At 39.6% G+C, this 27,497-nt stretch overlaps 1 protein-coding gene and 1 long non-coding RNA gene across 2 annotated transcripts in view; both read right to left on the reverse strand.

The window, feature by feature from the left end:
* The window catches only part of ak5 (adenylate kinase 5), a 114,121-nt gene that overhangs the window by 53,916 nt on the left and 32,708 nt on the right, over positions 1-27,497 (reverse strand). Inside the window, exons 6-7 of the mRNA XM_003448503.5 lie at positions 19,378-19,569; positions 7,646-7,736 (exon numbers count right to left, since the gene is read on the reverse strand). Of these exons, the coding sequence (XP_003448551.1) occupies positions 7,646-7,736; positions 19,378-19,569 (283 nt within the window). The remainder of the gene's footprint in view (positions 1-7,645; positions 7,737-19,377; positions 19,570-27,497) is intronic.
* On the reverse strand, positions 23,624-27,145 carry LOC112842773 (uncharacterized). The gene is made up of 2 exons (XR_003214793.1): positions 23,873-27,145; positions 23,624-23,739 (listed from the first exon to the last, which is right to left on the reverse strand). It is a non-coding gene; the product is annotated as an uncharacterized LOC112842773 (long non-coding RNA).

The raw sequence follows: 27,497 nt of genomic DNA on the forward strand, positions 1-27,497 counted from the left end.
ACAATCATAAAAACGTAATTTGGCTATTTTTGAATTAGTCGTCTGTTGTTTGAGGTAAAGCTCTTATTAGATTTCTTGTTATTTATGTCACTGTGCATTAGATTTTGAGGCTGAGCCAAACAGTGATTAACTTTGATTTAAAATTATTAATCAGAGTCTTGATGTTCAGCAAATTCTCTCCACTATTGGCATCTTCAGGAGGGAATACAGTCTTATGTACTTTATGGGGCGATCGTGGCTCAAGAGTTGGCAGTTCGTCTTGTAATCGGAAGGTTGCCGGTTCGAGCCCCGGCTCCGACGGTCTCGGTCGTTGTGTCCTTGGGCAAGACACTTCACCCGTTGCCTACTGGTGGTGGTCAGAGGGCCCGGTGGCGCCAGTGTCTGGCAGCCTCACCTCTGTCAGTGTGCCCCAGGGCAGCTGTGGCTACAATGTAGCTTTCCATCACCAGTGTGTGAATGGGTGGATGACTGAATGTAGTGTAAAGCGCTATACAAATACAGGCCATTTACCATCTTACTCGCTTTACTACATGCAAGATTTTGCTGGGAAATCTTAAATATCTGAAATTAAATATTAATCTTTGTATATATGAGGTCTAATTTGCATCATTTTTGCTCTATCTACTACTTTTCACTGCTATTTTTGTGCAATTTGAAGTTTTCAACAGGGAAAAAAACCCCACCATCAGAGGAAGCGGCATGTTTAACACCAGCACCTTCCCTAAGATGGGCATTCATGCGATTTCAAACTTCCTAGAACTTTTTCCTATAAAAGCATCCTATGTGCAGGAACAAGCCAGATCTACAGAAGCTTAACTGTACAACCCACATCCAATGCTGGTGTGCACACAAGAGCTGACATCAAAAGCTGAAAAGTAAAACCAATGGAAAAGTGCCAGAAACTGAAGATCCTCGAAGTATGATTCAGGGCTGCCCTCAAAAGCGAATCACTTCCTATACACTCACACATTAAAATGCAAAACTTTATCAATAAATGCTTCCATGCATCTGGATTTTGTTAAGTCATGGCAGGTTTGATGCATTTGCACACAGAGGAAGCTGTCTGCTTAGCCTCACCTCTGTAAATTGATTCAATGAACTAAATAATATTTAGTTCAAAGAAGGCTGTGTTTCTGTTTATTTGTATGGTATTTAGCATAATTAGCAGATGTCTGTATCAGTGCATTGTACTTGTACAGTTTTTAGATGCTGCTTGCTAACCAAGCTTGCGAGCATTGGCTGATTACATCCTCTTTACCAACTCTTGTTCAGATTTGGTCATTTATAGGTCCAGCAGCAATAGTGACAAGACTCACTATATAAGGTCCACAAACATAACAGACACTAGGTAAAATGTCTCTATACTTTTAGTTTGACATGTGTAGATTTTACATATATTACACACAGTTTGCACAATCACAAGCCACCTTCATTTTGCAGAGGACATGTGCACGTCTGCATTTTGGATGTAACATAACAGCATACATCTAAGTTAATTTTGGCATCATAAACACCTAAACCTGAACAGAGCCTGAAGTCCCTGCTGTCAGAAAGCCGACAGGAGAAGATGCAGTGATAAATTCAAACACATGGCAACGTCATCCCCTTCCACAGTGGAAATGGGCTGTGAATAACACTTCCCCTCAGCGGGTTTTTTTCAGTGCCTGCTGATTAGAGAACAGAGTTAGATTGTGTGATGATACAGCTTCAGACCTTCAAGCGGATTTAAGGGAAATGAGAATTTCTTAGATGCATTATGATAAACGGCTTCAGAGGGGTGCTCCTGCAGTTCACAATCTAAGAGCTGGCAACATGTTAGAGTGCATTTTGCCCCTGCAATGTGAGCGGCTGAGGTATGACTGTGTGGAGGGTTTTGTTTTGTGACGTGCAGGAGGTAGAGGCCACACTTGTCCGCAGCACTTGAGTCTGGCATGCATACATCTGCAGTAGAATAGAGAGTATGCTTAATATCCACTGGAGAGGACATTTTTCTGCCGTAATAATCACGTAGGAGGCGAGGCTGCGGGACAGCAGCGGCCTCCCCTCTCCTCCTCTGGTACTAGGAGCAGCAGATGGACTGAGCAATCTTTAGCTCTGACCTTAACTTCAGCCTATTTATTTTTAGCTTTCACTTGATCTTTTTGTCTCCCACATCTTCTTCTACATCAGCAGATTGGTGCAGATTAAAGGCATCCGCTGATCCATGAAACAGTAAAGTTGAAGCGAAAATGCACACCCACGTGACCCGGAGATCTCTCTTTTCTTCTTAAGCGTGTTACAAAAATAAATCTTTCACACTGCATGCACTCCTCTTGCTTTTTCTTTTGATTCCTGGGTTAACACCTACTGTGAGTCTCTATCATGTACGCACATATAAATGCATCTGAAAGGGCACATTAATTGTCGTACATATGCAATCTTTGTGAGAGTCTACTGGTAATATAAGATTTTTACTTAATGAAGATCCGATTCCTGCAAAAATCATTTGGAGCAACCATTTTTGAAGATTCTGCACGATTTGCATCGCTCAGGTAGTGTGAGGTACAGTTTCCCCCCTATTTCTGTTATTTTTAAGTTGTGCTGTAAAGCAGACTGCTCTCAAGTGTGCTGTGAGGATCAGCAGAAGTGTGTCAGGCAGCTGTCAAGTAGCAAGAGGCAATTTTGATGTGAAGGATTGTGGGAATGTTGGCCTCCCTCAGTCATATTAACTGATTGGCCTTTATCACCCAATGTACAGATTGTGATGGAAAGCGGGCATATGGGTGGTCTGAGGGTCAATTTGACTTCAATTCCTCACTGCAGGCAAATATCCAGGAAAACTGGCAGTTTGATTGGTTGTCAAATAGCCAGTGCTTATAATCTGTCTCTTGAATCCCTACTCTGCTTCCTGCTGTGGCACAGCTGTGTCTGAGCTATGTAACATGATATGATGAATCACAGGCGTTAAGCTAGCAGATTTCCTAGTCAGTTATATTTATAAAGTCCCACGGTCACAAGATGTTCTCAGAAGGCTTTGTAATCCCTGTAGCATACAACCCTCTCTACGAACCAGAGTCTCTCATCACACAGCTCCACTCCAGTATTTCCAGTGCTTTATTTAATGGATGGTTTCAACTATTTTGCTTTTTTAACCCTTGGAAGGGAATACATTAAAAAATTGAATGGTGAATAAAGTCTTGTTCCAAAGCCAGAATATGAGCAGTCACTGGGGTGCATTGATAATAATAACTGGGCATTTACAACATCGCTGAAGGTACACTGTAAAAAAAAAATCCTAATATAAAAGTATTTTACTGTGTATTTTACAGTTTTGTTCTGTTCTTCTAGAATATCATTAAATTTACATAAATAGACTGTGATTTCACATTTCAAATGTAAATTAACGTAAAATCACTGTAATGTAATAAAACATAATTTTCTTGTTTTTTAAATGTATTTGTCTGTACATATGCATATTTAGATTGTTAAAATACATTCACAAATGTATCATGATTTCACAAATATCTGTCCGTTATTTGAAAGATTGAACTGTTAAATTCAAATGTAATGCTATGGAAAAATATATAAAATGATTCTCATAAACTTTTTTTTACATCAAATAATTATTATTATTATTGCTATTTAGGGTGATCGTGGCTCAAGAGTTGGCAGTTCGCCTAATCAGAAGGTTGCCGGTTCGAGCCCCGGCTCGGACACTCTCGGTCGTTGTGTCCTCGGCCATTATTTTGGCGCCCCAGCTGCCGGAATATTACTGTTTTTCTAGGATTTTTTTTTTTAACAGTGTACCATTAATGCTGATAAGGTTTTGGAACAACAAATGATGCCATCCTAATACTTTTTCCATTGACTCGCATTAAAATAAGCCAAACCACATTCTACATTTACAGTTAGGCACATATATTTTTGGATTTTTGGATTTAAACAATTTTTGTAGTCTAGCCTCTTTACATTACAATTACTTCTGCACTTTTTTTTCACATCTCTATGCACTTTGTAAACAGGTTGAGCTGATCCAGAAATCTCTGTTATGCTTTGCTAAAATAACAGAGTGCTGGCTTTAGGAAAACCAAGCCGCCATTTGCACCACACTGTTAAAAAAAAAATATTCCGGCAGCTGGGGCCCCAAAATAATACCATAAAATAACAGAAAATAACTTTCTCATAAAAATACGGTTATTTTCAGTAATGACAATACAGTTTGTTGCCCTAATTTTACATGGGATTTTGCCTTTTTCAAGTGCTTTTAAACATTAAATTAGAAACATGTTAATGTGATTAAACAATGAAATTACCTATAAACAAGGTCAATGAATGTGGCAATATGAATAATAATACTTAAATGTACAGAAATATACAGTTAACAGTTGGTTTAAATAATAATGGATTGCATGCCCTGGGACAGACTGACAGAAGCGACGCTGCCATATCGCACCATCGGCCCCTCCAGCCATCACCAGTAGGCGGTAGGTGAAGTGTCTTGATCAAGGACACAACGACCGAGAGTGTCCGAGCCGGGGCTCGAACCGGCAACCTTCTGATTACAAGGCGAACTGCCAACTCTTGAGCCACGATCGCCCTAAATAGCAATAATAATAATAATTATTTGATGTTAAAAAAGTTTATGAGAATCATTTCATATATTCTTCCATATGAAATGTGAAATCACAGTCTATTTATGTAAATTTAATGATATTCTAGAAGAACAGAACAAAACTGTAAAATACACAGTAAAATACTTTTATATTAGGATTTTTTTTTTTTTACAGTGCACTAAAAGGCTAATTATCCAGATACCCTACCAAATTCTGGATTAAGCTAAGTGCCCGCCCCCCTCCCCACTCTTTTCTCTTCTGCCTGTCCTGCCTTAGACTTTACGTAGACACGAGGATGAAGAGAAATAAACATATAAACCCTGAACAAGAATGGCCTATAAAGAATTTTAATGGTAAATGGACTGATTCTTATATAGGGCTTTTCTACTCTTCCAGAGTACTCAAAGCGCTCTATACAACATGCCACATTCACCCAATCACTTTCTTCTAAGCTTTTAGTGCTTCCTAGCTAACATTCATAAGCTGATGGAGTGCATCGGGGTTAGTATCTTGCCCAAAGATACATGGCATGGAGACTGGAGGAGCCAGGGATGGAACCACTAACATTCCGATCAGCAGATGACCAGCTCTACCTCCTGAGCTACAGCCACCCCCCCTGCGGACTTTGAAAAAGCTAAATATGTTTGGCATAAGGGTGCATTCAGATCATAATTATAATTGCAAAAGCTATTAGACAGGACAGGATTAAAAAAAACACACAGTAAAGACAGTATTGTAATACTGTAAAACTATACTAAATAAAGTCAATCATATGTCCTGAACATTTTCTAATTTCTTTTTTTTGGTTCATCAGTCTAAAAAGAGACATCCTCTTGATATTCTCAAGAAGATGTCACAAACTAATATGGATCTATTTATATTTCTGGATCCAGGAATCATCAGTTTTTAGCTTCAGTAAACATTTTCAGTCTTTTTGCGACATACAATAAAAAACTACAAAGTAACAGAACCACTATTAACACATTTACCAACCAGTTTACCAAAACACGATTCAGTAGATCTATGCAAACTTTGCTCTACAAAAAAACGATGTGTTGTGTGGGCACATTTTATGTTAATAAAGCGTAGGTGTCAATTTGATAAGAGCTCTGCAAACAAAACCAGGTACTTTTTGCCAGATCAGTCCTGTGCCAATAGTAATATTTGTCTTTTAACCAAAACTTGTTGTTTATCACTTATGACATCGGTGGAGAAACACCTGCAGGGCACTGACTGATCACACTGTATCTTTCACTCAAACATGACGTGTGTCCCGACGGGAAAGCTGACAGTACATCGTCAGGTTTTACATAATATATAACCTGTAACTGTCTGAGTGCTCAGGCTGAGTCTAACCTTGTTGATTCTGTGTTTCTCACAAAGCACGGATAACCCTGCTTCACTGGTTGCTATGCCGACCTGTGTGGTAAGCAGGCAGCTGGTGGGTGATGTTTCTGGTTTTCACTTTTTTTCCTTCTTATGAATGTGGACTATTTTGGAGAAGCATTTCTGCGCTGTGCACATGTACGTTTGGCCTGAGACGTTCTTTAGAGGGACTGTAGATATGATGGGGTTTGATTCAACTGCAGCCTTTTCATCATCATTAAAAATCTATTAATGTAAAGCTCGCCTTCCTCTTCGATATACAGCCTCACATTTGTCTGTCTCTGCCACACACAACTACTAGTTTTGTTCATATGATTAGTTAAAGTTGATTGACAGAGTTGCGGGCATCGACACTGTCTTAAGTGTTCAGTGTTGCTGCAAAGTAATTGTAAAATCCAAAATGTGGACTCCACAGATTTTCAAGGTGGCCATCCAAGGTTTCACCCATTCATTATCAGACCAAATATAAACCACGGTCACAATCCCTCCCACTGTTCCTGAGCAATATAAAACACTGAAACGCAATTCTTGACCTCTTGAAATTGGATTCAAGGATGAGCTGATGAGAAATTGTTGGTCAAACATTCATGCCGAATATGAAAAGATTCCCTGAAGGCATTCCTGAGAAACTGTGTTGATAAAAATGGAGTTAACCATGTATTAGATTTTCTTTTATAATTTATACTTTAACAAAATGAAATAGAGTAAAAATACACAGGAAATATCTCTAGCTTTAGTCTTCGGGCAAATTTGTTAACAGAAGACACATAATGAGGATTTGGTAAATGCATGTGTTTATTATTAAGACTGGAATATCTATCCCAGCAGTCATAAAGCCAGAGGCAGTGTGAACCCTGGACATCACGGGGCTAATTCACTTCATTCATAAAAAGTTTCCCTTTTGATATGGTCATATATTTATTTAGTTAAATTTACCTATACTTGCATTTTTGTAATCACGTTAACTAATTCAGAGGAGGGTTGGTCTGTTAGTCAACTTTTAGCTTTCTATAATCCATAACTGTACATAAACAGTAATTTAAAACCAGTTGTTCTGTTAATCGTGTTTATACTGTGAATTACTTTATAGCTTTAAATTAAAGTTAGCAAACACTGTTTCACTAGTAGATCAGTCAAAACCAAGCAAAGAGGGGGGTGATGATCTCAGGAAATGACGATTTGGATTTTCCATTTGAGAAGTTTGTTTCCAGGGAGCATGAACGAGAACAGAAGATGAGTTTTTATATAAGCTGGATATTTTATACATATGATTTATTCGGCATTTAGCGCTTGTATTCATCTTTTTTGCAACACATAAACATGTTTTAATTAATTATAAATGTTTTATTTGCCAAAACTACATGATTGCTAACACAGCCCATCCTTGTTGTGTCATTGGCAGATGGATATTTGGAAATGAGATTGGTTGTTTTCAATCCTGTTCTCATTTGATGTGTCAGATTGTAGGAACAAATCATGATAAAGACAGAAATCTGTCCCGAAGATTCGTATTTGTGACTTAGACAAGACACGGAGCAGTTACATTCAAATTAATTAGTGCTGTTTACCTTCTTTAAAGCCTTGTTAGGGATAATACTAGTTTTATGTGTGAACATAAAATGCCTTGAGGTGTCTCAGTGCTTTATAAAAACAAATGTGCATCTTACCAGCTGCAGGCTCTTTGGAGGGAAATAGCTTATTGTCCAAAGTCATGCCGATGTCACAGAAGACCTCCTCCTCGTCTCGGTCAGCGTCCAACTGAAAGAGAAAAAAGTTTGAGCTTTCTTTGAAGATGACCTAAAACCTCTTTTATTTCTTCACACAGTTTGAACTAGGGCTTCACACAAGTTATGACCTGAACCTGAAATGCTCTTGCCATACTCCGTCTGTTAATCCACTGTGACATCAAGAACGAGCCTCATTATAAGATCAAACATTAGAAACCAGCTCTGATGCTCAGAGCTACACTCTTGGGTCATTTGGTATTCAGCGTACACCGGAAGCTTTAATAGCACTCGATTAATTAACTTTCCTTCTGTGTCAGCTGGCCTCTTTCAGATTATTCAGAGGCTGTCTGACTTTCTTTGCACATACAGTACTCGCAAATGGACCATGAAGAATTTGGTTTGCGAGTGAACTGGAAGCTGACTGATGCAGACTTCTCCTCCTATCCATTAATCTGCTCCTCGGCTGTCCCTCTGCTCTCATCAGTGCCGATGACAACCAGCTGAAAGGCAAAAAGCCACTTTGTGCAAGCGAAAGCAGATAAATATAAACACGCAAGACATGACTGCTCTCAGTTTTGTGATGCGACGCCTTCAGGTCTTTGACTCTGCAGAGTTACTCAAAACTCAATGAAGACATTAACGACTGTCAGCGGCGGAAGTAGTGGAACGACAAGATGTAAGATAGGGATGCTGCACGACCAACAACTAGCTTCCTGCTGAGGTTACCATGGAAACAGCCTAAAAAAAGAGGCCTGTGTCTCTTGTCTGCTGCGTGGGAGCGTCCCCCGAGTCCCCGCCGGCCCTTCGAGTCCACCTGCAGAAGAGGTGCAGAGAGGATCAGACTGAGGATTCCTCAGAGAGCGTTGCATTCAAAAGCCTTCTCAGAAATCTCCATGTCATGAATCACAGCAGAAAAGTGGCTGCTGTTACACTGCAGTGTCTTTAAAACCAGCATTTGTTCTGACACCAACACAGACGCGCCATATAATCCATTTATACTTACAAGGAGCTCCCTGGGACTCTTCAGAGAGACTGTTATTTTTCAAGGACAGATTAGAGGCTTTGACTTTTTGGGGGTCTTTTGACTAATTATGTAACCGTTGTTACCTTGACAGTCAGGAGGAGCCAGTTCAGCACTTACATTAGACAGAATAACAGACTGGCACTCTAATAAATTTACAAAGGAAGGAGGCAAACATGGTTCATCCAGCTATCTACTTCCCAAAACTTCTGTTTCATAAGCACCCTTACTGACTAACCCCAACAATACTTCATGAAAACGCTTTGGTTAAAAACAGTCCCCTTCCAGTTGCTGCAAATTTGTCAACCGCACATCTATGATTCAAACCTCCTGCTCAGCCCAATCCCAAAGACTGGATTAAGATCTGGTGACTGTAAATGCCACTTGAGTACAGTAAACTGATCGTCATGTTCAGGAGCTTTGAGCTGATTTGAAATGGTGGATTGTCCTGCTGGAAGCGTCCATCAGAGGATGGGTACACTTTGGTCATAAAGGGATGGACACTATCAGCAACAGTACTCAGGTAGGCTGTGGTGTTTAAATGATGTGCAGCTGGTACCAAAGTGCACCAAGATAATGTCCCCCACAGATTATACCACCACCGCCAGCAAAAACATTTGATATGAGGTAGGATGTATCCATGCTTTCATGGTGTTTACTCCAAAGTCTGATCCTACCATCTGAATGCTGTAGCAGAAAGTGAGACTCATCAGACCAGGAAATGTTTTTCCAGTCTTCCCTTGTCCAGTTTTGACAAGGACATGACTCTTCTTAGACTTCCTGTTTTTTTTATTCTGAAACTGCTAATAATGATTAATGAGAATGAAGCGTGCACCTCTCCCCATTAATAATCAAAACTGCAGCAATGCTGCTAAATCCCAAACAGCTGTATCCACACAGGAATGTCAGGTAGTAAATCAGGTTTTTCCTTTTGTCTGCAGACAACAAAACAAACCCAAACACAACATAATGCTATCAGCTTTGCTACGCGGTTGGCTGCGCACTCATTTGTCATGTGAAAATGGGATTTAAGACATTTGACTTCAAACTTGAAAACAGCATTGTTTAGTAATGCTGGCAGGCAAAGGGCTACAATTACATGGAGCCTGTTCTAATGTTTTTTAAAACTTAAACAGCAAAAAGTGATCAGTCATACTGATTTTAAATAATGAGACAAAAGCAACTGGATACCAGCTCTTTTCATGTTTCTGGCTACCTTTGCTTACATGCTTTCTCTGATGCCCTCTATTCAGATGTAAGGAATAAAGGATGCTTTCTTTTTTAAAGCTGGCAGCTTTGAAACTGATCTACTCCTCTCCAGGTAGTTTTTAAAAACACGCTCTTAAATAATTTGAAATGAGACAATAAAAAGTTTTGGTGCTGGACAAGAACAGGTAGCTGATGAGGAAGACAAACCAGGGCATATTCATCACTTTTGTGCATGTGAGACTGCTTCAATTAAAGTCTTTTATGCAGGTAATCACAGCCACTGTCAATCAAACCTGATCAATCAGCAGATCAACGAGATAAGCTGAGTGCCAAATAATCATCCAAAATTACCTCGATGTCCTCTTTCTCTTTAATTTACAAGCTTGACAAAAAGCCAAAAATGTCTTAAAAGAAAGTTTTTGCAATAACCGCTGACAACTTTCTCTTAAAGTTGCAGTTATCTGTGAGACAGCGTTTTAATTTGCATCTAACAAAAATAGCAGTGACAACAGCTCACTGCAACTCTGAAGCCAGCTCTTCATCTGGACCACGGTCAAAGCCAGATTCTTGGTAAGCCTACCATCAACCTTCGCCTCCTTCCACTTCAGTCATCAGCTATTTGATATATTTGAGCCTTTGTTTTCATGTAACACTGCTCCCTATCCACCTGCCTGCATCGCGAGGCTTTAGTATGTTTCGCTTATTACTATAGAAGCTCCAAAGCCACCACAAGAAAGGTACTCAAGAAGTCCTTGTGTACATATGCTCTGAAGGGGGCTGAAATTCTACCTGCATGTGCATATTTTTTTTCATAAATTTAATTGCTGATCAGAATCAGAATACTTTATTAATCCCAGAGGAAATTATGTGGTCCCAGTTGCTCCAAGACAGTATCAAAGAGAGAGCAAGAACAGAAACATCTCTTGAAGTACATCTAAGCAGGATTCAAGGATAATTTTCCAAATCTCAGCTTCCATAGTGTGCAATAAACTGGAAAGCCAGCCTTTTTAAATGAATCCACCTCTAAGGTTGTTGAGAAAACGCTTGATTTTAAAGGGATTTTATTCGCCATCCATCATGTTATCGATCGTGTCTTGAGCTGTTGTCAAAAATGTCTGTAAGGAAATGTTTTAGCTTCATGTACTAAAGCAAAGAGCTGCACCTTTTACAGATATGAGGTGAAGTAAGAGCCTTCATCTATTATCTCAGAGAAGGTGGATTAAAGGAAACAGATGAATCAGAGTCTGCCAAAGCTCTGAGACATCTTAAAGCAGATGCATCATCTACTCTCTGCAGCTCTTTTGTGCATTTGGCAAAATCTGTTTAAACAAATCCACATGAAGCTCTTGGAGAGCTCAAAAGACTCTCCCTGTACTTCACAACAGTCTTTTTGGAAGTTATGTAAAGTTCAGTGTCATCACTGGATGACAGCTTAGATATAAATAGACATGAAAGGATATATAAATAGATGTAATAGGCTGAACACTATTTTCATGCGATCCAATCTCGTCTCCAAATCTTCTATTTCAAAAAAATGAACGAATATATTTTGACCATCTTTAGTGAGACTCAGGAAGGAGAATTTCGATGTCTTGTTTGTTTATATCTGCATGGCACCTAACAGCATGTGGGAAGGAAGCAGGAGCTGAGTTCAGTCAGGGAATACGTAATTAGATCGGTCCGTTTTCCTAGAATGACAAGGCAGCTTCAGCCGAGGCCCCAACAAACAATTATCTCTCCTCACAGCAATTTCCGATTATGGGCGTTTTTGTGGAGTTGTTTGTGTGTGTATGCATGCGTGTATGTCTGATAATTGAGTCATCCGACATGCTAGGGGATAAAAACGACTTTCATTCGCAAACATCTAGATGTCATGTTTTAGATGAAAATCACAAACACTGCATTCAGAAAAATGACATCTCACATGTTAAAGTGTACGTCAGAGGTGCCAGAGTGCACGGAGACAAAATTAGGAGTTAAGTCAGTTAAACATGGAGAAATTAACGTCCTCGTAAGCGTTTGTGTTGACAAATCAGTCATTCCTTTTCAGCGATGTGGAGAGGTGACTCACTGCGATTGTTCTTTTGTCGCGCTATTCCTTCTTACATTGGACCTGACATTTAAAGTGGAATGATTGCGTTCACACAAAAGGCTTCGCTGCGCAAAAGCAATTAAGGTTATTACATTCATCAGTCAAGAAAGCGTGGAGTCCATCGGATAAGATAATTATTGAAGAGGAGAACAAATGTTCTGGGTTTCAGTTCATTTTGTATTCCAGGTCCCTTTGTTTTCTCGCCTGCCTTATGTTCCCATGTCTGGTCCAGTCCCATCAAGTTAGTCAGTTCCTAGTTCCTCAGTGTTTAGTCCTCTCTGTGTTTAGTGTTTCTAGTTTTAGATTGTCTTAGTTTTACTTGTCTGGGTTCAATTATCAGTTTAAGTGAGTTGTTTGTATTCTCTCCCTTGTTTTAGTTATCATGCTTCCCCTGTGTTCAGTTTTGACTGTCTGCGATTCCATGTTTAGTTGTTTTATTTTGTTAGTCCTGCGTCTCCATCAGCTCTGGGCTTCCGTTGTCTTGTTTTGCCCTGTAAGTCTCACCTGTGTTCCCGCCTGTTGCCCCTCTGCTCGTTATCTTGTATTCATTGTCTGTATCACCATCTGTTCATTATCGGATCCTCCATCATAGCTGTGTGCTCCATCCTCTGTGTTCTCGTGTTCCCTAGGCATGTATTTTCCCTAGATAGTGTTTGTTGAGTGAATTATTTTGACCTTGTTTGAACACCTAGCAATAATGGCCCGAGTTCTGCATTTCGGTCTGCGACGTGCTCGCAACACAGCGCTTCATGTTACAGATGACCCCCTGTGAGCAAGCAGTTGCCTTGCTGTAGTGGCTCCATAGTGTAGTGGTTTACACATTTGACTAAAAAGCAAAAGATACCTGGGAAGAGACACCAATCCTTTTGGGGAGGCGCAGAAAGGGCATCTGGTGTAAAAAATCAACCAAAATCAAACATGCAGAGCTGACTGTAGTGGAGACCCTGTGTAAATAAGGGTGTGTGTGGGTGTGTTACTGCATACTTTCCTTTTCTTAGCATACATCTGTCTCCTTGTCTGCCAGAGCCACTCATTGTCCCTCTTTTACTTTACACCCTGCTTTATTTTGAAGTTGAATTCCTAATGTGAGTTATGGAGTTTTCCTTCCTTTGTTCTTTTTCCTGGCCTTGTTGTTGTCTCGTGTTCACACGTGTTGTATAATCCTTCTTCCTGGTGTATGGAGGGTTGTTCAAACCTGAAAATGGTGCATGACTTTTGCTACAGTTTATGGATTGAACTTTGCTTCCAGCAGGGTAGTGTGCCATGTCTCAAAGCTCAGATCATCTCAAACTGGTTTCTTCAGTAATGACTGACAATGAGTTCCCTGTACTAAGATGTTGTCCGCAGTCACCAGATCTTACATATCCCAATTTAAGCAATCCCAGCACGGCACACTGATCAGACTGTGGCTAAAAATATTGTGATTCTGTAGTCTGCTGATGATGGGCGACTAACTGGAAGGCTTTCTATTGTCTCTGTCAGTTTTTAAACGTGATACAAGGGGCTGTTGAGATAAATGGAATAAAAAATCTATTTGGCCTCTTTATACTCAGATTATGTTGGTTCAGTGGAGCACAAAAGCTCAAGGCTTAAAGAGATGAATACATTTTCATACTTCACAAATGTCACTGGAAAACAGGCAAACCCAGTCTACAGATCTCCTCTGGCCGAGAAGATAGAATTAACTTGTATTTATTGTTTGAGCTCTTCATCAGTGTTTCTTCTGAACAACCAGAACTCCTCAACAGTTTTTTGTGGATGGAGGTTGTCTCTCTTTTTAAAAGCACTTCAAACTCTGCCAGCCTTTGATTTCTGAGTCTTTAAGCTTGTGTGATTGAAAAGATGGTTTGACAAACCAGATAGAGACGTGCTTAACGGAAAGGTGGAGTGACGTGCAGTCTGTCTGAGACTCACTGTAACAGCCTGTTGACCTTGCTGCATCACAATGGAAGTGGGGACAGAGAAGGGACAAACTATCAATAAGCAAAAAAAACCGGTTCAAATTACTTTTGTAGAGACTGCAGACTTCTTCTATTCACAGAAGAAATTGATAAATCCCAAGGAGTCTTTTATAAAACACAAACTGTCACACCACATAAGGACAATGCACCCGAAGAGGTCCATTTACAGCTATTATCCTGGCCATAAGAACACATATAAACGCTGGAGTTAACAATGCCAAATATACATAAACATCATTTTCATCATTAAAGTAATAGTCACATGGTTTGGTAAGGAAGTAGTATTTCTGGACCGATCCACTGAACCTGACTTTTTCGTACTTCTGTGTGGATTTTCTTCCATCATAACTTGTCCTAAACCTAACTGGTGCTAGAAGAGGGAGTGTGTTCCAGTAAGCAAGTCTGACCTCATGGATCTTTTCTAGGTGGTTTACAGATTGTATATAAAATATGGACGTAGCTGTCACCCACTGGTTTGTGAACTTGCTTGATGCCCTGAGTTTGCAATTTTGCCAGTAGCCCTTTGATTTAATTTTTGTTTTTTAAATGAGCCTATATTTGGTGCATATTTGGATGACACAGTAGCATTAAGTTGCACTGAGGTTCATTGTGGTTCCCCAGCTTGTAATTCATAGTATTATATGGGATGTTATTTTGGTTAGCAAAAAAAAAGGAAGCTTAAAACAAAATCTACTTTCTTGAGAAACTAAAGAGCTTACTGCTCAGACTGTCTTCAAAAACATCTCTCGAGTTTGAGAGAAAACACGCATTCCTGCTTCAAAAGACACAGAGCTCAGTGTGTCTTAATTAAAGCGACTCCACTGGGAATGCAGGGAAGATGTAGAGAATTGACTGAGAGGTGGCAGGCAGCGGAAAATTCATCCAGTTTAACGTAAGATGCTGATGTTTAAACTAAATGTATTTATAGAAAAACAACCCAAAGCATATTTTTAACCTAATATCTGAAGTTATGGATTGCATTTAAGTCTAAATGATTTGGAGGTCATTTCCTAAACCTTCTCCTAAAGTCTGAGTTACAATTCCATCCATTTCCTGCCACTTATCTGAAGTCGGATAATGGGGGCAGCAGGTTAAGCATGGTATTTCAGATGTCCTTTCCCCCAGTCACATTTCCAAGGTTGTCCTAGAGGATCCTGATATGCTTTGCGGCCACACTTACGTATATGATCGCTCAGGAAAATGGGTGTGCCCCAAAAACCTCCCAAAGGAAGCGTCCCGTTTAGATACCAGAACTGAGCTGACTCGTCTCAGTGACTATATTGTTAAAAATATTCACTCGTCACCCTCCCATTCTTAATCCAAGGGTTTACTATGATGCCAGCCCACTCTTTTTTTAGCTATCATAGATTCAACTCTTCTGGGAAGTCTTTCCAGAAGATTCAGGAGTGTGTTTAAGGACATTTTTGACCGTTGTTCCAGAAACACGTTTGTAGGGTCAGACACTGATGTCGGAAGACCACATGAAGTCTGGAGATCTGTAGCTACTGACATTCCAGAAAGTCACCTCTGCGTACTATGTGCCTTGGCCTGGCATAACGGTTCACTGTGGAATATTTAGTAGTGGGGAAATTTCACAACTGGCCTTGTTGCACAGGTGGCATCCTATCACGGTACCACACTGGAAATGACTGAGCTCCTGAGAATGACGTCTGCATGGCTAGGTGCTTGATTTTATACATCTGTGGTCATGGAAGTAATTGGAATACCTGAATTCAATGATTTGGATGGTTGAGTTAATACTTTTGGCAATATAGTGTATACGCCCAAAGTTTGATTCTGTTCATCTGGACGTGAGGGATGGGCTTTTCTTAGGAACTCAGTCTGCACTGCTTTGATGAAAAATGAGGACACAAGGATTGTTTGTGTATTGTGACTCAACAGATTCAGGATTTAACTTCAAGATGAAAAGTTTTTTAATGTGTTTTAGGACAAAAGTAGGCCACAGAATGCAGTTGGGCAATATCAGCCTTTGATGATGATTAAAGTAGTCGGGGCATAAATCTATATTAGGTATTGATGGTCTTTTGACCACACAGCCATGCAGCTATGAAGCCGAAGGAACAGAGCCACCACTGAGAACAAATCAACACATTGCATTATTATTTTTAATTCTAGAGGAATAAATCATTTCATTTAAAACTGCAGCTGTGACACATGAATGCTGGTAGCAGTGAAAACAAAACACCCTATAACTATTTTGCATGTTGCTATTTTTTTCTAACACCTTTCTCACCTTTTTCTTATCTTTGGGGGGAGGTGGAAAATATTATGAAGTGTATTGATATCTTCTGCAGCTGTTATGACCTTTTTTTAAAACTCTGATGGTGTGTGAATAGTGTCTCTTCTGTGTCTGGCTGGAAACTTAGGGTACCTACTTTGAATTGAGACCCTATTATTCTGGTCTGGGAAAACTTTCTTATTAACACATTTTGTTCCTGTTTATGTCAAGGAGAAGTGTAAAAGGTCTTATGTTTTCTTTTGGTGGTGGGTAAACTAGGTGTCTTGATGCATGCTCAATAATGAGAGACTGAAGGTGTCAGTTGGATCAGTGATGAAACATTCGTTTCACTGAAAATCTGCATCCAGGTGACGAGATAACTTCTAATTTTCTTTGATTTCGTTACCTGGATTACTGGGCTTGCATCCAGATAAACTAAGGGTTTTGAAAATGTTGTGTTTACTATTTTGGTCTTTCACAGGAAGTGGGGAAGAGGCGAGTCACTTCTACATTATGCTCTGGTTTGCCCTTGTCAAGGCCAGGGGAATTGTCCATTTTGCTTTTATTACAGGTAAGTGAGGTAGGTTATGTTTTTGCATATTTCTGGTTGACAGTTATTTTTCATCTGGAAAGTTTTTCAAGTTATTGCTTGTAAGCAAGAGCATCACTAGAGAGTAAAAGCAGTTTTCAGCATCTTTCAGCAAAATGAGTCCACAGTTTCCAATCCCAGTGACATGCATGGTGCTGACCAGGAGCAGGACCATGCTAATCTTTTCTTTCCTTTTTTTTTTACTGTCACAAGGCTGAGCACCATGAAATTGTTTCCCCTGATGAAACTGTAAATGTGGAGTCCCACTGTACTGTCCTTAGGCCTCTGAAGGTGAACGTTCAGTGAAAATGATGCGAACTGGAATGGGTGCCAGTGCACAGTGCATTAAAAAGTTGCCAGATTTACGACCATACCATTTCATCCACGTTGCAGATGTATTGATGACACCCTATACGTGATGTGTCTTCCACCATTTTTCAAGAAGACTGCAGCACAACAACGCACTGCACACAGGGGGTCTACAAGACGCAAAATCGAGAAGTCATGAATACTTTAAAACCTGCTCCTCTTTCCCTCTCCCCACAGTCCAAAGAAATGCAGGTTATTGGATTTGAAACAAACAAACAAAAAGCCTGTTATCTCTCTGACAAACAGGCTTGCTGAGTGCAGGTAGAGGGTATTGAAAAAAGAGAGAAAAAGCAACACCGAATCAGAAATGAGATTCAAGAAGTGTGATGAGACAGGACAGCTGGCCAGACAAAAAGAAAATAAGCAGAGCATAAAAATAGCATGCTAAAAAACTGGAAAAACATAACACATAAATGAACAAAGCAAGCGAATTAAATGGGAATATGTGTAGAGCAAACCCCTTAATGACACTGATGTTTTCACTGTTACCTGAGGTGACAGGAAGCAAAAGTTATATAAGCCTTCTTTTTAGTGTTGATATGAAAATCCAGTGAAGGTTATTGTATACATTTGATTTAAGGAAATCCCAAGACAAAGATCCAAATCCATACGAATGCAAATAAAGTCTCTTTCTTGCAATAATACAGTAGAGAAGTTATTCAGTATTCCCTCTGCTACAAAGAAGACGACACTGAGCTGACACTCAGACAGATCAATAAGACTCCCACCAGAAGAGTGGGCTGCTGACTGCAGGAGCCAATATCTCTATTTGCACTCAACTCACACATGCCAAGGGTAACTCAATGCCACTTTGCACCAAGCTACACAATCAGATGAAGATCCCAGAGGTCTCCAGTTAACACTGAAATCTCTGTTTCAACAGCAGCAGGCTGGATTTCAGCTCCAAACAATCAGAAACTAACTGACGCAGGTTGGAAACGTACTTGACTTTGAATGCACGCTCCCGCTGTGGTGAGCGTGGTAAGAATGACAATGAAGATCTTGGGTCATTTTAACGAAATTGCTATGCACAGGCCTACATCTATGCATCCAGGCAAGCCCCCTCAGACAGAAGGATAACACTGACCTACCAAGCATGGTCAGGCCTTTCATTCAGACTGTATCTCTGCAGCTATTAAATAGATTTCTAATTTTGTGCACACTATCTCAACAATTTTGTCTTAACAGCCTTGGTTTTAACAAATATCGGATGGATTTCTTTTAAGAAGCCTAATTAAGTCCCCTGAGTATTTACCAAGCACCCTCATTAGAACAAAAATGGCATTTGCTCAGTCCTGTTGTTTATGATCACAGAAACAATAGCTATTTTTTTCCAGTTGCATCCAAAGAGAACTTTTTCTTCATTTTATTGACCTGGCATTAAGACTTGCCCAGTGGCAACAGTCTCATCAGATGCTGTGGTTTTTAAATTGCCTGCAGTCATACATGATGAATGATGTGTATTGGGATTAAGCCATTAGGGTTAAATAACAAAGAAGTGGCTGGAGAGGCACGCGTACCTGCTAGTCACCCATCACCCAATGGCTACCAATTAAACTGCAATTATAAAAAAAGCCCTTCACCTTATAGCTAGAGTGCTTTTGAGATTACAAATAAATGAAAATACTAGCTCATGCTCAACCACTCCCAATTGTATAAACATTCTTCATAAATCTGTAAAAACAGCCCCCAAAATGGAAATTGTTCTTACCTCTGACTTAGAGCACATATGATGGGAGTATAATAATAATAATAATCCATTTTTGACACTTGAGCAAGAGGGTTTCAAGATGATTCAAGGTGATGTAATGGTTAACTTTTGCGGTGGGTTCTGGCTCCATCCGCCTTTCTATGTGGGTTTGGCATAGCTGTGACTTACTGCCACAAAAAACGAACAATTTTAGGTTAATTGGTGATTCTAAATTGGCCGTAGCTGTGGATGTGACCATACAGGGTTGCGTCTCTCTGTGAGAGCACTGTGCGGTGTCTGGGATAGGCTCCAACTCTCGTGGAAACTGGGGCTGGGTAAGGAGTTAAGAAAAATAATGAATGGATGGATGATTATGTGAACGTCAATTCTGTGCCAGCTGGAAGCCGTGCTCACCCACCCACCACCCTGATCTCCACATCCTTTGGTTTGAAGTGCTGTATGAGCATAATTTCTCTAAAAATGGGTTTTTCAGCAGCCTTACCGTAACAATAAGTCCCCTTTCCTGGAAGTATTTGACCAGAGGAATGGTGTTTTGTTTGAAGTTGGTCAGACGGCGCTCAATGGCCTTGGGGTTGTCGTCAGGCCGTCCCTGCTGCTCGGCTCGTTTCTGCAGCCTCTCCTTCAAACGGTGGTTAGTGCAGGCCAGGAACACCACAAGGTCAGGAGTACAGATCTAGCGGGAGAGAAGAGAATATGTTAACCATTACTGTAAATACTTTACCTCTCATAAAAGTCTTCATTTATATGTGATGGCCATAATCTGACCCTGTGGAACCTCAGAGGTGCTGACTCTTTCAAATCTCTGCGGTCGACCCAGGTCAGTCTCATTTTTAAATTCAGTTCACTCAGGTCAAAATGATAAAAATGCAACTCATTCAGAAATAAAACCTGATCTTTCTAAGGTCTGAAGAGACAGTATATATACAGTGGGTATATATATAGTGTGTGTACACACAGAGATATTTCCTGCTTTTGAAATAAATCTACTTGAATTTCACTGGAATTCGTTGCCTTGAGGATTTCAGCTTGTCACGTAGAAAATAGCCTGTGGCTGCACCAGCGACGCCGCAGTTTTAATACAGGTGGGATTATGACTCAGACAGGTTAATACTGTCCCCCCTCAAAAGAAGATGAGCACATAAGCTGCCACTCAGAAAGCTTTTCTTTGCATTATTGCTTTTGTGTAATAAACAGAGGAGGATGAAATCGTAGATAAGCTCAGCTAAAAATTAGCATCTGTTTTGAGGGACTTCGATATAATCCAACAAGCAGCAGTTTCATAATCATGTCAGTGGTTCTGTGTGTAGACAGGAGACAGTTTGGATTTAACAGTTCAAGATAAATAACCCCATATCAGCCGTATGTAAACAACACTATGATTGCTCTTACATACATTTGCGTATATAGATCACCACTGAGTGTTTTAATGCCATTAGTAATTACCAAAATCATTTTTTATGTTTCTCTAATGGTTAATCTGCCAGTATGGACAAGCTCTTTTATTGAAGCGATATTTGTTAATGGTAAAATATAATGATTGTTGTTATCCATGAATTTTCAAATTTATTAAAAAAAAGTAGGTGGCAGCAGGTGGTCTTTTGACAAAATCAAAATGCTTTGATTTAGATTTTTTTATGCTGTTTCTAATGATTGACAACAAATAAGATTGAAAATAAGGAGTAATAAGATCACATTCAACTTCTCTTTGTGGTAATCAGGCTTTTAATTAATCTGCCTCAACAGCCCGGCTACAGAACATCCAAGCAGCCAGTACATAAACAGAAAAGTCATCAGAAAAATCATTATCGCAAAGTTCAGCGTTCAGTTTAGAAGATGTGGTCTGTGGTGCTCATGACCTGTTTTGTAATAGAAAAAGAAAGGTTAGTGTGTCAGCTGAATTTGTGTCATTTAAACCTTTACAGCCTTGCAACCAAAAAAGGAGAGTGTGAGCAGAGTTAATCTTTTTAGCTCAAAATGCTGCAGTTGTCACAATGTACAGTCGGTCAGCTCAATGTAGTGACTATTTGCAATGTGCCCAGAACAACAAAGCACTTTCACATACATAGGGTGTACATAGGGCCTAAATACACTAACTCAGTTAAATTTCAGTGATAACACTCTGTCCAGTTAGCAAGCATAAACCATAATGGATCAATTTCATTTGCTTTGGTGCAATTAAAAGTACACTGAAGAGACAGCAGCAAGGTAACTCTCATTCAAGCTGCACAGGCAGAGCAGCTACAGTATGTACTGTCACACGAAGGTTTGGAGCACTACTCAGGCCCTACAAAGTAAAATCCAGCAGGCGACTTGTGTACTTTTTTCTGGCCAAACTGTCTTGTGGGCTTAAGATACTGTGTCATTTTCATGCCATCAGTAGTGACAAGGACAGTAGCACCAAGAAAAACTAGAAAAATATCAGTCAGGAGAAGGCAATGGTCTTTTGCACCCCGTCCAAAGCCATTCTCTTTTTGGGGATGTCCTTGTTGTTGTACCTGTTGTCACTTTCATTTGCAAAGAATGTAAAATGGCAGGACAGACCACTATCCCTAAAATTTAACTGACTTTGTGTTATACTGTGAAGTGTTTTTGAGCAGTGTTTAAACATACAGTATAACAAAATGTGGCTGTCATTGACAAGGAATCATCAGAGTCTTCTAATTTAAAAGAAGACTAAGTCTTCATTAGGTTAAAGTTCTTTAGTTAAGTGCCTAAAATGTTAGGTACTGACTAATACACGTTTAACAGTGAGCTTGGCTGCTCCACCCTGTAAAGTGTCTAACTAACAAGTGCAGACATGGCGTATCTGCCGGCCATTTAAAGATCACTGAAGGATGCTTTTATCTGCGTAACGTAAAGCATCATCAAAATCAGGCAATTTGGTTTCTATGGTAGTTCTGACCTCCTCAGGTGTGACTCACAGAAGTGCTGAATATCCTCCTCATCTTGTACCTGACAACCCACCACCAGTGGGAACCTTGCTCTATATAAAGCCTGCACAGCAGTTTATTACTTGTCTTGTAGTTTCCTCCAGCTCGTGTTTCACGTTGATGAAATGAACTTGATGAACACTCCAGAGTCTGCATTTTATCTGGCACAATGCCAGAGAACTAAAAATAGTCTGAACGACGATGCTTATCGAGGCACATGCCACTCCGGCAGTGCGACTCAGGCTCGAGTCTTATAGCGGCTGTTTGCTACGAGAAAGAGTTTTTAGATAGATCTTTATTAAAATGGTTGTCCTCACGTCAGACTGGAGTAAAAAGACATCATGTCAGGCTGTTTTAATGCTGGCAGTTCAGTAAGTGAATCTATCTGTTTTGCTTCAAGGCCAGGAAGCATGTGGCGGCTTTCTTTCAAACACACACTCATACAGAGTCCTAAATAAGGTGCATAAGCAGGCTGATGCTGACCTGATGGCTGCGCCAAACATCACTGCTAATAACCTTTTAGGGATGTTCTGCTAAATGCACTCGATTGAAGGGAAAACAACAACAAAAACGGAAAAAAAACGATGGCTGCAATTGACGCAGCTTCCTGTTGTGCTGCAATGGAAAGTTAATATCTATCACAGAAGGTACATAAGACTGTTGCTGTATGCTAACAAATGGTTTTAGCATTTAAGGATTTTTGTTTGTTTGTTGTGATTGGATTTGTGTGCCATTTTATTAGGTTTTGTTTCTGGTTTATTGAGATAAAAAACTGATTCATTTAAATGAAAAATCTTGTTTCATACTTTTTCACATAATACTGCCTTACACAAAGAAACAGTTGAATATGGGCTCCGGTCCAGAGTGAACTTGGCTGCCTTGAGTTAATTTCATTCTCCTCTTCCTTTCTAAACATATGTAGCTGTAGACTATCAGGCGTCTCCATCTGTCTGTATAGACCCAATTGTTCTCGGGTGGTTTCCTCTCCATCCGCCCTGCATCTCTCATGGAGAGGAACAGATTTTAAATCTTTGATGTCTCCAGGAGCTTTCTAACCTGTCTAAATGAATAGAACAAAACTGCATAGTTTAAATAAATGTCACCATATATACTGTAGAAATTGGAGGATGGCAGCCGATTGCAGCTGAATGCTGTCCAACAGAATCTCAAGTAAAAACCCAAAAGATTTTCCAGGAACACTAAAGCTGGCATTTTATTTTCTTTAAAAATGATGAATTGAAGATAGTTGCAGTTTCATTTCCTTTTAGTTAACTAATTGCATAATGGGCTAATCCCATTAATCTTTCATTGAGTGTATTCTGCTGAACCTCAGTTAACATTAATTTTTATTGTTATACTGAGTCTTGCAGTTATTTCCTTGATTCATTGGATAACTGGTCTATAAAGCATAATATATTATGCCAACTACATTATACCGCAGAACACTGTGGTTGTCTTTAAACGTCTCATGTCCAATCAAGAGTTACAAAATTCAAAATATTGCATGTGTGTTTGAAACACCCTCCATTACATTTACAAATTGGGCACTTTATTAAGTACATCTTACTATTACTTGTCTTGAAAGTACTGGACTGAGTATTATTTAAAGTGCCTTGAGGCAACTGTTGTTATGATTTGGTGATTGTCTGATGTAAGGAAGAGGACTCCCTTACTACATTTATTTGTATTATATTATCTGTATAGCACTTTAGAGCACACCTCTCACTTTATTAAAAGCACCTTATCAAGCACTTTATTTAGCATTGCACTTTAGGCATGGATTTGCACAGTAAAACATTTGCACACAAGAAGTTTAAATATTTATTGATTATTTATTGGGAATTTTAAAATCAGTTGGTAGCCTTGTTTCAGATCCTGCACAGCTGCTCCTCATCAAGGAATGTGGTGGTTGTCTGTCAGGAGAGAAGAATGGTGATTGAGATTATGATTAAGGTTTACCAGTAAGGAAAACTAATGCAAATGTGTGTGTGAAACCTAGGAAGAAAAGTGGCGCAAATAAGTGTTTGTAAGATAATGATTACTCACCTTTCTTGCCTGTGTCCTCTTCAGGGTGTTTGGGCAAATGTTTCCCCGGGGGTCCAGACACCATTTAAAGGTTCCGGGAGAGACCATTGGTAAAGAGAGTGTGGTGAATCTTTTTGTGTGCTTGGGTTTCTGGGTTTTTATAATATTGGGTTTGGTGTAACATTAAAGTGTGAAATATTTATTAATATGAAAATGTGAAATGTATTTATGTATTTATTTATTCTAATTGATATATTGTATACTGTGGTGGAAGGTTGGGATTTAAGAATTTACCTAAGAGTGGAATAATGGTTTGGTCTGTGACAGCTGAACATATTTAAGGCTGCTGGTTGTCATTAGAGGAGGATATATTGTGCTGTGAAGAAGCTCGAAGTGAATTGTTGTAAGGAGAGCTGTATGGCAAATAAATACTTTGTTCCACTGCACTTGCCTTAGTCCATCTCACTGTGTTTCCAGCCGCTAAGGGCTGCCCTGTTACATCTGAGATCTGGTGACTATGGAGTCCATTTGAGTACAGTGAACTCACTGTCATATTTAAGAAACTATCTTGAGATGAATTGAGCTTTGTAAAATCAAGACTTAACAGACCAGGCCTTGTTTTTAGGTTTTCGTTGTCTAGTTTTGCTGAAGCTGTGTGAACCATCGCTCAGTTTCCTGTTAGCTGATAAGAGTAGAACCAGGTGTGGTCTTCTGCTGCTGCAGGCCATCTGCTTCAAAGTTTGACAAACTGCACGTTCAGAGATGTTATTCTGCACAGAGAACTGCTGCTCTTTATCGGACCATCCTCTGTAAACCCCAGACATGGTTGTGTCCGGTGTATCAGCAGTTTGTGAAATGCTCAGACCAGCCTGTCCAGCACCAGCAACTACATTCAAAGTCATTTATTTACATTTCTTCCTCATTCGGATGCTTAATTTGAAGTTTTGCAGGTCATCGTACACAGATGAGTGTATACAAGACCAATAATGGCAGCAAAATCTAATTCTTGAGACCCATGAAATATCAAACATTGGACACTTTTCCTTAAGATTTTTTTAATAGATGATAAACAAAGAGTTCAACTCATCAATCTGTTACTGGGGTAGAACAGAAAGCTGTCAAAAGTACATGTGCTTTTATTTAAAAGATGATTTCTGTAACCATTAACTCAGGTTCATAACCAGCAGTGAAATTCCTTTTGTAAATCTTTGATTTTGTCCCAGAGTCACACAGAAAACTATAATGCCAACAAAGAAGAAACTTCAGTCTTTAACTGTAACCTGTGCAGATTCTGTAAATGTCACCCACCCACTTATCTTGCATATTCACAGTGGTTATGTGTCTAGATGGAAATTCACAAAAAACAAATAGATTTTTTTTCTTGCTGCGGATGAAGAGAGCTGTGTAAACTTGCTAAAAGAACAATTACATAACGTTACTGTTAGTTTTTTTTCTTTTACTTCCCCGTAGACCAGGGAAGTCTGTCTTGCAGGAGGAGGAAGATAAAGAAATGCACATTTGTAATACGCAGAAATTAATTATTCTCAGAGCAGAAAGTTGAGTTTCTCTCTGTTGTTTTTATAAGAACGAGCACTTACTGCAGTGTAGCTGCTGCTCTTTTTACACTTTTTAAATACCCAGTATGATGGATGAGTATGGATTTACGAGACAAGATTCATGCAGGAAACTGATCGATAAACAATCAGAGACTTACGGTAGACATCCAAAATTGTGATTGATGTTCCATGACTATTTAAAACCAAAGCTGATAAATAGGTAGATGTGTGTGTTTAGGATTTAGGGACCTCTCCTAGCCAACTGACAGTGGCAAATAAACAAACTGGCACTTTCATACTCAATAGGAGTATTTGCTAAATGGCTTGATGGGACGATGAAGGGATAGATGGTCTCTCTGGGCTGCTATAAAGGGAGCTGGATTGCTGTGGTGGCCCAGAGGAGTTGCCCATAAATGGCTGCTGTGATGCTGAAAAAGGCAAAGTAGCAGCATGGGGTGAGTAATGAAAATGGATGCTGCGGGCCCTCAGAGGATCACTCAGTTGTCCCCAAGCTCGCAGGTTCCCAGGCAATGTGGGATCTGAAAATAAAGTGCTGAACCTTTCAGAATATGAAGCTCAAAGCAGCACTGAGCCTGTCTGAAAGTATCAGAGTCAGTTTCATCTCTTTGAAGGTCTCTTTACAACCAGATCAAACGTAATCAAAGTTTACAGATACTCATATTAAATGTGTGCAATGTCTCAAATAACGAGATCAGTGTTTGTGCCGATAATCCCTGTAAACCAAGAGCTCAGACTTCAGGCTGCTTTAAACATAAGGTTTCAGACAGTCGTTTTCCCACTGCTGTGAGTGCAGAAGCCCCTCCCACCTGCTGTTCCAACCTTCTGTTTATGAGTGGCAGCCAATTAAAATATATCATAAGGGGAAGACGGTCTCGAAGGGAGGGGTGCTATATGGATTGCTTCAGACAATTCATATAACCTTAATAGGCTTAGTTTGTGAACCTCAATGTCCAAAAAAATCTACTATTGCGAGTTGAGTTTTTTAAGAGAGGGTAAAAGATGATATCAGATTGGCGACTCATCGATCAAGTATACAGTATGAGGCGTATGATTACAGTATCAAGCACAGAAAGAGTGATAACTAAACAGTTCTTTGTTTATCGTAAGAGACGTGTGTTTTTTAGTCTTAGACCATATCCTGTATTACTCCCGAAATAGCCATGCCCGTGTAAACACACTCACCTCTGACCTGAATGGTTCACAGTACTATTGGTTCACATTTTTCACACAACATTCATGTAAATCCTTGCTGTCAACAACTCCCACTGGGTCAAATTGTTTGCTAGGCAGTCATTTTATCAACATCTGTGTCTCTGAGCTAAAACTACCTGCCTCACCAATACAAACTGCTGGAGTCTCCAGGCTCTCTGTGACTTTGTAACTGAGTGTGTAACTTGCTCTACGTCCTCCTCCTTCATCTTTAATCACAGCAGTCTCTTTCAGTAAGTGAGCCTTTTTCCTCTCTTCTCTCTTTTTAAGCCCTCTTGGTCTAGAAGTGCTGTGCTGCTAATGATTATAAAGAGTTTTGAGTCTTCAGCAGCCTCACAGGGACGCTTAGCAGCAGCATGATACGGCAGCTTACATAAGTCTTTTACAGCAGTTTCAGGTGTAGCTGTATAGTACTGGCAGAGGGAAAATATTCTTTAAGGGAAGAATGTAATAAATAAAAAACATTTTTAGCCACTCGATTGTGAAGATTTCCAGCAGACGTTCGCAGCTGACAGATCCGGTTTTTGAATTGTTGTTGAGATAAAAAGAAATAATTTGGGGATATCTATTTTGTAATCTTTGAGATAAAATAAACAGTTAATAATTAGATGTCATGGTTTAACTAAATAATATAATACCTATGTACATCTTTTACCATACAAAATGCTCCTTTATATATTGTCCACGTTTTGCCCATGTCTATATGTAGAAGTCTTAGGTAGCATCTCGTTTCTTTATATTCCAAGAAGCCAGACATTTTTTGTCATTTTTTAAAGTGGTCTTGAGTTCTCTAGGTTTTCTGAACGTCTTTCAAAATATTTCTTTGGACATTCATTTTCCACATACCTTACCATTTTCAG

This window comes from Oreochromis niloticus, linkage group LG18 (genome assembly GCF_001858045.2).
Source record: "Oreochromis niloticus isolate F11D_XX linkage group LG18, O_niloticus_UMD_NMBU, whole genome shotgun sequence".
NCBI classification, from domain to species: domain Eukaryota; kingdom Metazoa; phylum Chordata; class Actinopteri; order Cichliformes; family Cichlidae; genus Oreochromis; species Oreochromis niloticus.